This window comes from Pipistrellus hanaki (assembly GCF_964339955.1).
Source record: "Pipistrellus hanaki genome assembly, chromosome: 8".
In the NCBI taxonomy this organism is placed as follows: domain Eukaryota; kingdom Metazoa; phylum Chordata; class Mammalia; order Chiroptera; family Vespertilionidae; genus Pipistrellus; species Pipistrellus hanaki.
Genome location: NC_140510.1, coordinates 79,413,555 through 79,425,740, shown reverse-complemented (window position 1 = coordinate 79,425,740; position 12,186 = coordinate 79,413,555). Strand labels below are relative to the sequence as shown.

General features: G+C 48.0%; 1 protein-coding gene across 17 annotated transcripts in view; it reads right to left on the bottom strand.

The window, feature by feature from the left end:
* The window catches only part of UNC80 (unc-80 homolog, NALCN channel complex subunit), a 167,642-nt gene that overhangs the window by 16,149 nt on the left and 139,307 nt on the right, over window positions 1–12,186 (bottom strand). For all 17 annotated transcript variants that reach the window (XM_084893323.1, XM_084893324.1, XM_084893337.1 and 14 more), the window contains 7 exons: window positions 10,927–11,050; window positions 9,859–9,984; window positions 8,733–8,856; window positions 7,123–7,329; window positions 4,129–4,313; window positions 3,379–3,544; window positions 1,596–1,775 (listed from right to left, as the gene is read on the bottom strand). In XM_084893323.1, the coding sequence (XP_084749449.1) occupies window positions 1,596–1,775; window positions 3,379–3,544; window positions 4,129–4,313; window positions 7,123–7,329; window positions 8,733–8,856; window positions 9,859–9,984; window positions 10,927–11,050 (1,112 nt within the window). The remainder of the gene's footprint in view (window positions 1–1,595; window positions 1,776–3,378; window positions 3,545–4,128; window positions 4,314–7,122; window positions 7,330–8,732; window positions 8,857–9,858; window positions 9,985–10,926; window positions 11,051–12,186) is intronic.

Genomic DNA, 12,186 nt, shown 5'->3' with positions numbered 1-12,186 from the left:
TCATTTCATTTTCTTTATTGTTTACCCCACCCCCCCCCAACATTTCCCTAATTATATTTAAGGAATATCTCAATGGGCAATGACCAGGGTGCGTTAGAAACAAGTATGCCGATAGGTTGGGTGCAGGACAATATAATTATCACTTTGTTATCTGATTAACTCTGAAACTGAATCAGACAACAATACTGGTAAGTGTTTTGACGCAGCATTTATATCTTCTCCTCTCTTACCCATTCCAATTCTAGTAGGCTGTTAAAGCACTTTCATTCTTCTTACTCAACTAAAACTCTGTCATCAGCCTTCCTTCCCTCCATTCAATTTAGTTCAGAGGGGGGCTTTTTGTTTTGGTTTGCTCTGAAGGGGCTCTGGTCAAAGATTTAGATTTTGTTTTCATTTTTAAGGCATTCATTGACTGCAGACTTCACTATAAATGTTACATCAGTGTTCAAAACACACTTGGAATTTGCCTTTCAGCATAACCATTATTGCTTGTCTCATTTTTGGTTCTTATTAGTATATTTCCAGTAGGACATGATCTCACTCTTCTAGGGGAAATGGTGAACAACATAGACGGATGAACAAGAACAGACCCAGAGATAAGGAGCCATGGGTCAGACTGTTGGACCTCAGAGGGAGGGCGGGGATAAAAGGGAGAGATCAACCAAAGGACTTACGTGCACACATATGAGCCTAACCAGTGGTCAGGGACAATAGGGGAGTGGGGGCATGAGTGGGAAGGGGTGAGGGATGGGATTGGGGAGATGAGGACAAATATGTGATACCTTAATCAATAAAGAAATAAAATAAAATAAAGTAAAACACTTGGAAAACAATCAATGCAATTAAAAAAACATTAAACAACAGTAGTATTTAATGGGACTTTTCACCTCTTATTTTTTAAAACCTGAGACTAACGCAGAATTATCATGAATGTAAAACAAATAAAAAAATAAAAATGAAAAAAAAAAAGCACCCTACTCCTAGGAAGCCCCCCATTTCCTAACACAAATCTTAAGCATATGCCTTAGATAGAAGCTCAGGGCTGTTTCAGTCACCAGTATTCCTTCCAGACAGCAGGCTGGCTCACTTCTAGGTAGCTTAGCCGACTGATCCCTTCTGAGACCTGAACGTATGCGTTGCTCACTTTTCCGTGCCCAGTGAAATCATCTGAGGGGATCAACCCTCTCAGCAAGACGGCCAGGAGAAAGGGATATAGAAGCTTCGCTTCGTTTCTTTAGCACAATCTCCACGAGAGCTAGTGACAAACAGCTGACTATCTGAGCTCAGAGCGAAGGCTTACTTTTTGCCTGAATTCCCCCCAGATGACCAGGAAGGTTTCCTTTTTGCCTGTATTTCCCCCCCAGATGACCCAGGACATCAAGAAAGGTGTGAGAGGAGCAGGCTGCAGGGATCACAGAACCAGCCACAGCTCCATTTTACATCCTTGTTGTGAAATGCCCAAGGGGTCAGCGCTGACAAGGTTAGAAAGGCAGAAATCCTTCCCAGGCCCTCACTGGCATGGCCAAGCCGTGCCTCCTCAACCCCCTATCGCTTCCCCTACCCCCACCTGCCGGCTTCCGAGGGGGGCCACCTACTTTCCTCGTCCTCCTCATCGGTGCGGCTCAGGGTGTCCTGCGAGGCCTGCTGGGAGGGCTCGCTGTCCTGCTCCCAGACGGTGCCGGTGCCCGTGTTGGAGCGGGACATGGTGGCCAGGCTGAGGCGGTAGGCGGAGGTGGAGGTGCCCACGGTGCTGATGGACGTCTTCCCCTGGTAGGCTGGGGGGGGGGAGGGGGGGCCAAAGGAAACCCCGGTGAGGACCCTGGACACACGCGTCTGCTGCACACTCGGCCCTGAGTGCTCACAGTTTTTAAGAAAAGTCAGTTGCAGTGTTTCCCAACCTTCTCTCATGATGAGAATCACCTGGTGGAGTTGTTAAAACACAGATTCCTGAATCCCAACTAAGAAGTGCTAAACTAGAATTTTTGAGAACTTATAGGTAAAATTGCATACCTAACTTAGTGCTCTGTATATAAAATCTGTCTTAGAGCACTAGTTAAGTATACAATTTTACCTATATGTTCCCAAAAATTCTAGTTTAGCACTTCTTAGTTGGGATTCAGGAATCTGTGTTTTAACAACTCCACCAGGTGATTCTCATCAGGAGAGAAGGTTGGGAAACACTGATAAAGGGTGTGTCCCAGATGAAGGACCTTTAAGACAAAGTAGCACATGGAAGTGAGAACATTTTTTTTTTTTAAAGTAAAAAGTAAAGAATTGGCCACTGATATAAACGGAATAGTTTGCCGGTGGGAGCATGAAGTTGCCAGCAATGCGTCCTCTCTCACTGTGTTTCCATTTCATTTTCCAAGGCGGATAGGATGCAGATTAATTTTGACATGAACGGCAGCTTCCAGCCTGGCAGATTTTACTGAGACACATGCCTCACCAGACACAAGTGTATAAAAGTAATAAATGGGTTGTCTGATGGAAACCTCACAAAAAAGGAAATCAGAATATATAATCAAACGGTTCTCTTAGTCTCCTTTTCTGGAAATTGCCATTTATAAAACACCCCCTCCCCCAAGGTTCTATGTCAGATTCTTTTATTATAAAGAAGAATATTTTAATGGCTCTGTGGGACATTTCACCAGGATTGCACCTGTCAAAATTTCTGTCTTTAATACTTAGTAAGCAACAATAAAAAAAAAAGCCACACACCGACTATTCCACGTATGGGTATGGACTGCCCTCTAGTGGCAGGTGATGTATTTTTCTTCCTCCGCAACCTGTCCATCATTGTTATAAAAAGCAAGCGATGTATTACCAAAGAAAACACTTTGAAAAATATAAAGGAAGTTTCTCCTCATCTGCCAGCTCTGATTCAACCCTCTCTTCCTTAAATTGGTAAAGGGTTCGAGGCCTTCTTATCAACCCTGCAGACGTGGCTCTAAGTTCCCTTCTTGTTGTCACCAGCATGTGAGTTACCCTTTATCAGTCTGCTTCCTCAGGCTGTGAGTGGACTCCCAGTTATACATCTTGTAGGTGTTCGTGCGGATTAAATGATATAACACCTATGAAATAATCTACCAAAGAATAGATGCCCAATGTATGCGACTCCCCTTCTCCTTTTCAAAAATAAAAATAAAAAAATGAAGGTACACATTTAAAATACCCCCCCCCCCCCAAAAAAAAAAAAGAGCTTACCTACTGAAATAGACATCGCAAACCGTGTTTAGAAAAGGAGAACCATGGAAGGGGATGCCCCCTGGATTGGTTTGGCTGTTGCCCATGTTCCTAAGTGGCTCGCCCAGGGGGCTCCAGAACGAGCGGTGGCCCGGAGGGAGAGGGGCGTCTTTCTTAGCCCAGCCGGGCCCTCACCTGAGCCGCTGTGCACCGCCTCCTTCAGGATCTTCAGCTCGCTGTTGAACTCGGCGATGAGGGAGCTCTTGCACAGCGGCCGGGGGATGAAGCGCCGCTCCAGCTGGTCGGCGATGTGCTGCCGGGCCGAGAGCTCGTCCTGGTTCTCTGCCGGCTGGGCCAGGAGCTGGGAGCGAGGGGGAGAGGGGGGAGGCTCAGGGCCTCAGTTTGCCCATCTGTGAAACGGGCTGAGCGCTGCCCTGGTCTCACAGGTGCCTGTGAGGGGGTTCGAATAAGGTTCTCCATGTGAAGTTTGTAGCACAGCACGGAAGTGCTTTAATCAATACATTCCTTGGAAGCACTGCCCCAGGAAATGAGGGCATGGAAAGAATCAAAGGTTAAAAAAAAGGAAGAAGGAATAAAATGGAGTAGAATGGTGAGGGTCTCAGAGGACAAACACGCTTTCGCTAGCTCATCGTTCTCTGTTTACTTAAAACCAGAGCGCAGCCATGCCGCTGAAGAAAGAACATTTTTCTAGATCACTCCTCTGGGTCAAATTTTTTTTTGGGGGGGGGGGGAGAGGGAAGAGGAGGAAGTGAGCGAGGAGAAGGCAAAATTCTATAGATGCTGAAGGTCCATCTAACATGAAATGTGACCCTCTGGGCTACACCTCTGAGCTGTTTCCTCCCTCAGCATGACCTTCACGGGCCCTGCTACCTGGCCATGGACAGTGCTGCTCAGTGGGCAGAGCAGCTGGCTCCCGGGGCGCACCTTGCACTGGATGAAGGGGCGCAGGAGCACGAAGATGGGGATCCGAGTCCGCACGATGAAGTCCAGAAAGTCCCACAGGGCCAGGCCGCCCACCTTCCGCTGGGCCATCTCCTTCACCTGCAGGCTCAGCCAGTACCACTGGCTGCCCAGCTGCCGCTCGAAGCACACGAGGATCACCTTGAGAGCTTCACGGGGGGAGAGAGGACACTGAGCCGCCGGCCGGATCTCTGGAGGGGCCCTGCCCTCACCAGCTGCCCCCCCCACTCCTCCCCACCCCTCTCCACCCACCCTGCCCCACCCTGTCCCACCCCTCCCCTCCCCACCTCTTCCTCCCCACCCCTCCCCGCCCCGCCCCACCCTCCGCAGTGCATCAGATCCTTTCTAAATCTCCAAATTCTCCCCATGATCCCCAACACCTGCCCATGCCCCTGAGCCCCCAAGAGTGTCCTGACCGGAAGACACACATGTGTGTGGAGACGTCGTGTTTTCATTCTGATCGGAGAGCACAGGCATCTTTCTTGGGGGCATGGCAGTACTGTGTTTGAAAACACACTGCAGAGCCATTCACAGAATGGGAGGGGACATGTGTTACACACACGATGTGTGGACACCATCTTGCTTTCCAAGCATGTGGTCCTGGCGGCGTTCTGGTAATACCAGCCTGTCACCCACATCCTCACTTAAAACATGAGTGTTCTAAACTATTTTCCTTTTAAGCACGGCGGTAATATGTTCTTGTTATTCAAGGTAAAACCAAGCCATGCAGAAATGCACCAGGTTAAAACAACAAAATCCTTCCGCTCAGCTCTCTGGTGGACCCCACCCCGAACTGCTCCCGAGGGGGTGACCAGTAGGCGTGTGGGAGTATGTCCTTCCAGATTGAAACACAGCAACAAAAAATTTCTACTTCCCCCCCCACCTCCATATGGCTCTCAGGTCTATTGCTAAGCCCTGCTGGATTTCTCTCACAGCATCTCTTCCTCCCCAGATGTTGGCAGCCATGTCATAATCTCCGCGCCCCCAGCCCCCCAAAGGGGAATTCCACTGTGTCAGGACCAACCAGGATGCTGAAAAGACATCACAGATGGGTGGGGGCGTGGCTGGCCACAGCCCTCCCCCCAGAGTCTGCCTTGGGGCCCTCAAGGGGCCCTGGTCCTTCTTGGCCATGACTGAAGGCCCATCTAAGCAACTGAAAGACACACAGACAGCCAACTGCTAAAGTCCTCAAGAGGCACACACACCTCCCCCATCTCCTCAGGGCATTTCTAGGAGAAAACCATGCCCTACGAACAGGGTGAGATATATAAGGTTCTTCTTTACCTACCTCCTTCCTCCCTTTTCACAGCAACCACTCATCTCACTTCCTCTCCCGCAACTAAACAAACCAAGGATCACAAAGAGACCCTGCCCTTCCCCTACCCTGGTCCCAGGACCAGCTCTGTTCCCACTGGCCTGTTCTGGCTCCTGCCATCCCACTTCCCTCTTCTCCTCCATCAGCCCGACACACAAACAGAACGGCAAAGGGCCCGAGAGCAGGAACTCTGGACCTGAAATTCGGACCTGCCACGTATTTACTGTGTGGCTTTAGGTAAGTTACTCCATCTTTCTGGGCCTTAGCCTCTTTATCCTAAAATGACACATTTGCCTTAGAGCTGCTCTGAGGGTGCAATGTGATGATCATGTAAAGAACAGAAAACACCGCTGAGGGCGCAGTAACGCTCAAATAAATGTCGAAATAAAATTGAAATAAAGCTGCAGGAGCCAGGCAGAGTGACCACAGGCGCTGCCTTCATTAAGAAGGTGGGCAGCAGGGAGAAGTAAGAACAGTCATGTGTTTTGTCCTGTCCTTATCTTAGACATCAACCCTCTTTCTCCGCATCCTCTCTAATCCCAAAGCCCACCCAGGGCTCTGTCCCAGAGTCTGGAGTTTCCCTGACCCCCGTATTCTCGTGCCTCTGGCAACCAAGCCCCCATGTGGGGAGGTCCTTATGCACATGCATCTTCCATGTTTACCCTTTTTAAATTCTCATTGTCAATCACATCATTTTTCAAACGCAACCCCTCTATGATGCAGCCCATACGCCGCACACATTCCCAACACCATGCCCCTGGTTTTACAGGGGGTGTACGTGTTCCTCTTATACTCCTCACCAAGATCTCTGCTTTGATGAATTGAAAAATGTCAGACAAGATTTTCTCAACTTCCTCCTTTTGAGATTTTCTGCTGGCATGTTCCTGATTCTCAGTGCTGTGGTAAGAGTGGTCTTTGCCCTCCTGGCTTGGGTTATTCAGGGCCAAAGAGTGGCTTTCCAGGATCGCACGGGTCAGGATCCAGTGAAAGGCAGGGACGGGGTAATGGGAAAGCAGGAGTGGAGGGGCAGGGATCTGGCAGGCTACGGGAGAGCCAGATCCCTGGAGTGAAGATTGAGATAGAGATTTAAGATGATATGGGAAGAGAAACAGCTAGTAGGAGGCATCATATGCTGCAGGGCCTATGTCTTGCTGCCCACGATGTAGGCTGCCCACCTCTAGGGGCTGCATTCACACAGCTGACAGGCCAGTACATCCCACCAGCAGTGCGATGTCTTCCTACACTAGGCTGAGTCTCCATCCGATCACAGTGACGGGTGGTAGCCTCATTAGCGACCTCATGCTTAGTCATCAAGGAGGAATTCTGACTGCAGGAGCCTTCCTTACAGGCCCAGACGCTCCTACAGAAATGACCGAGCGATTGGATATGAGTAGACTTGTGTTTGGATATGTGTCTATTGACAGAAACCAGACTCTTTACAGAGGGTGGTGCTTCTTACGTGCCCAAGGGGAGTCTTTCAGTCCTTTCCTGATGGGGGCCTTTAAAAATACTTTTTTTTGAGTCAAAGTGGACCATAACTCAGGAGGTATGTGTATGCATATGCATACACCTGCATACCGACCTCCACACACACCTGTGCACCTACAGAGAGAGAAAGGAGGGGAGACGGAGAAAGAACCCACCTAAGTACGCCGCTTGGCTGGTGGACTCTGCCAGCCCTTCCCTGCGCAGGTCCTTCCCAGCGTCCCCCGGGGTGGAGCAGTGGGCGGGGGAGCTCTCCAGCATGAAATTCTTGCTCCTGGACGTGCTGATGGTCCGCGGAGGCAGGAGCACGTTGATGACGGTCTGCAGAAGCAGCTGCACCTCGGGCTGCTCCAGCCACGGGCTATCTGAGGGGCAGAGTTCCGGAGAGGGAAGTGGCAAGAAAAGCAAGTCACCAGGTAGACTTTCCACATCAGACACAGAACAACTCAGCTCTCTGTCCAATTCCAGACTAGCCATGCGGGTCTTTCCCCCCTCAGAGTACAGCTTCTCCTACGGACAAGGGTTCCTGGTGCTGTTTGCTCCACGGTCAGCGCCCAAGGGCTTGTGCTCTTAGCCAGATCTCCTGCTACCATGTCAATGGCCTTTCCTTTTTCTGCTCAAATATGCACAATGTACAGTCTGTGCATTTGATATAAACTTTCCTAAAAGAAAGATCCTCCCAAGAAGGAAGAGTGATGAAATTATATTGGCATTTAATGGTAGTGGCAGGATTCCACTAACCCCAGTGGCAGTGGTTACAGAGCCCATTCACCTGTCAATTCATACGTTCATACTAGAGGCCCAGTGCACGAATTCCTGCACTCAGGGCAGGGGGTCCCTCAGCCCAGCCTGAGTCCTCTTGCGAGTTTGTGACTCCTCAGGGGATGTCCACCTGCTGGCTTAGGCCCACTTCCCAGGGGATGGGGCCTAAGCTACCAGTCAGACATCTCTCTGGCAGTCCAGGGACCCTCAGGGGATGTCCTCCTGCCAGTTTAGGCCTGCTCCCCAGGGGCTGTGGGCCTAAGCTCCATTCGTATATCCTTAGCACTGTGGAGAAGGCAGGCGAGACTCCCACCACCTGCTGTGCTCGCAGCCATCAGCCCGGCTTGTGGCTGGGTGGAGCTCCCCTGTGGAAGCACAATGACCACCGGGGGGCAGCTCCTGCATTGAGTGTTTGCCTCCTAGTGGTCAGTGGGCATCATAGCAACTGGTTATTCCCGGTTGTTACACCGTTAGGGCAATTTGAATATTACCCTTTTATTATGTAGGATATATTAGAGGCCCAGCGCATAAATTCATGCATGGGTAGGGTCCAGCCAGCCTGGCCAGGGGGAGGGGACATGGGCAGTTGGCCGGCCTGCCTGCTGGTCGAACTCCTGGTCAAGGGGACAATTTGCATATTAGCCTTTTATTATATAGGATATACACTGAGTGGCCAGATTATTATATGTTCAGAGATCATAATAATCTGGCCAGTGTAATACTATACTTCAATAATACCATTTTCTTAATTGAAACAACGGTCTCCTGATTTTTGCTGTACGAAATGATTTTAAATACTACTGATCTTCTAAGAAATGGAGCAGAGAAAGTCTTGACCTAGGGTAGCTAAATGGAAAATGAAGAAAAATCTATTTCCTAAGGCAACCCTATTTAAATCATTCAGATCGACTTCAGTGATGGCCTTTATGGGAAAAAGAGGGAAATTAAGCCTGACGTTTAAGACAATGAAACAATGATAAATTTCCTTTAGTTTAATTAATCAGACCTTTGCTTCCAGATCCTACTGTGAGCACAAATGGGATGAGTAGGTTTAAAAGCATCCCTTCCCTTCGCTCTTGATTGGTGAATGGGGAGATCACATGGCTTAAAGGGAAATCTTCTTTTAAAGCCTGTGCAGCAACAATAGAAAAAGAGATTAATTGACCCCCATACCCACTTCTGTCTTAATACAGCATGACCGAGATGGTGACTCCCTGCTGGTTGCTCCTGTAAACTGAGTTCAATTGTCATCTGTGCGGCATCCAAGATTCACTCAAAACTGATACTTTACCATTATCTGCTTGACATAACTGAGAGCTATATACCTAAAAAAACAATAATGTCTTGAATATTAAATGAAAAATTAGGGTCTGGTGCAAAACAACCATATTTCCCCATTCGTCTTCTCCATGGGTTCACCAATAAATACTTTCAAGACAAAAGGAAAGGAAGAACATGAGAACTTGCCACCTGTTCCTCTTGGAAGTCATTTAAAAGTCCTCTGACCCCAGCATAAGACCTTCTCCATGCCAGGAGGCAATAGGTAATACAGAAAGAAAGAAATGATCTCTCTAGCCAAATTACCGAAGTGCATCACTTTAGGGATATTATTGCTTCCCTCTGCACAGGAGCCCCAGTTCTTGCTTAATTTCTTTTCTATCATCTTCCCATTCTCTGGATGACAGACCACCAAGCGTGGCTGTCAGACAATGAATGGGTCATTTATCCATCGACATCAGTTGTACAATATATTGCCATTCTTTCTACAAATAACTTAAGACCAGACTTTGAATATTACTGTCTCCTTTAACTAATAATCATCTGCTGATTATCTGAGAACCGTTATTTTCCTATGGCATATATGCCACATTTTAAATGACCGACGTGATTCCTGAGGTTATGGTAGGACGGAACGACTCTGCTATTTTTGAGATCTCAAGAAGAATTACAGAAGCACAACTTAGGGCCAAGCTCAGGGCTGAGGCTCCAGACCGTAAAAGCGGTTTGGAGATGTTCACACTTCTGTTTCACAGGTTTTGCCCAGCCTTTGCAGAAACCAAAAGGAGAACACCACGATCCGGTGCCTCCACCAGCAGCTCAATGAGCGTGACAAACAGGTAAGGCAGTCACACCTGTATCTGCAATGCTACAAGCCGGACAACAGCTGTGCTGAAGGGCAGAGGCGGTGAGAGATAAGGGCTGAGATGAAGAAGGGGTAATCCATCAGCAACACTGGAAGGTCCTACCACTCCCATCACCTGAAATACAAACAGAGCACATGACCAGCCTTGACTATTGCAATTTCATGCAACCACTGTAAGGGAGTGTCATTCAATGATCGTAGTAATTTGAAGGTTGGGCATGTTACTGTCAGTCTGTTCTCGTCGCCTTCTCCCGAAGGCGTGTAATGTCTGGAGTCAGCTCAAAGATTAACGCTGGAGTCAGCCAAGGTTTTGTAGAATGTTGTTTGCAGCTCACTATGTCAATAATGAGAGATGAGCCCGTACACTATTCTAATCAGGAGACTGGACATACTTACCTGTGGGTTCCAAGGAATGTAGTCAACATTGTTTTGGATGGAGCAAGTGCTGACAGCGATGAGGATGGCAAGAGCTCTATTTGCACTAGGCATTCCAGCTACAGATCTATTGCTCAGCTAGGTAAGCAGCAGATCCCATTCAGCGAAACGCTCGGACACAGTTTCCACATTGTACAAAACCTTGTCAGGACCTGACTCTAGATATTACATCAGTAACGCAAAATTTGTTTCTCCACAGAAATCCCAGACTGGCCAACTCGGGATGTCATTTTGCACCAAAAAAAGAAAAGAAAAGTCCTCTTTGTATTTTAAGCTCCCCCACCCCAGACTATCTCAATCTCTAGCCAATCGTGGGGTCTCCGCCACCCCACTCTCCAACTGGCAGCCCTCAACTCTCAGCGCAACTCCAAGAGGCGAGCTGTCAGAGTGGCGTGTGGGAAGCAGCGCGCCAAAACCCCATCCGGGTCGGGGTGGGCCCCTGTGTCTCCCCACACACCACTTTGAGAGGCACCTCACGCTCGTCAGTGTCACCTGAGCCGCCTGCTTCCGTGGGTAGGGAGGGGCACAAAGCGGTTGACCTGTAAATCTTCAATCCAGAGAAGTCAATAGCAGAGTTACATGGTGCAAAAAAATGTCATAAGATTGCCACGTGGCTACTCACCAGATTGACACAGACATTGATCAGGGACCTAAGGTGAGGCAGGAAGGATATGATTGGCTGCCTCTGCAGTGTCAAACAAACCCCTTCAATCAAATTGCTGGCAGGCTCCCACTCAACCTGTCGCCTGGAACACAATACAGGAGCCGTTAGCGCGCGGCTCCCTTCTGGCGACGGTCTGAAACAGGTGAACGAGACAGTGATGCTGACGCCATCTAAGACAGGATGGGTGTCTGAGACAGCAGAGCACTTCGCCTGGGATGAGGTTTACCCGGGTGTTCCCAGAGCACAGAGCACCCTGGGAAGGGAAGGAGACACTGAGAGTGTGGCGGAGGCACTCCGGCCCCACTGGACTAATGAGACAAAAATCTATCGAAGAAAAAGACAGAGAGGATGAATGGGTTGCATTTGTAGTTCCCTGCTTTTACTTTGAAGAGAGGGTAGGAGACTACCATTTTCGGAAACCCGTCACAGGTGTAAGTACTCCAAACTGAACTCATCTGACCCCAGGCTGTCTTTCTGAAATCTCTTTAGTAGGGCACAGTTTAGCTCATCAGCTTTCCAACCAGACTACTATTAATTGAATTTTTATGGCCTAACTCCTGCCAAAAAAAAGTCACATTAGAGTAAAATAGTTTATTTAAAAAGTATTCTTTCTTGTCCTCCTAAGAAATGATGCTTTTTGGCTCCTTTTTTTTTTTTTTTTTTTATAATATAAAAGGCAGTACACATAACCCAATTAAATGCACATAGGATTTTCAGTAATAAAAGTCAGTCCAGTTTGCAATTGCCATGGCCAGATGAATAGGTTGGGCTTTACTGCTATCAACACTATTTCCAAATATTATCCTGGATATAATTTCTAGCCTTATATTTCCTACCAAAATGAGATCTCTGCAATGACAAAATGGAAATGGTCATTAACAGGAAGATACTGACATTCATGAGGTCCGAGTCACTTACAGGACAGGTTCAATCAACATTACTCTTGTTGCATTGAGATCGCTTGAAGAAATTAATCCCAAGGCAATCACAAATTCACTGCATGCATCCCAAGAAGACTGCCTATAATTGACCAAGTCTAAGCATTGATCCCGAAATCTACTTTTAGAAAGCACAGTGTCTTTAGTAATTGGTTTAGTTATAGGACAAGTGAGTCAGCCTATGGGTATGTTTAACATCTTTAGATACAAAATTATTTAAGAAAAATAATTTATTTGCTACACTCTTGTAAGACTTACAAGACTTCGGTCATTTGCCGAT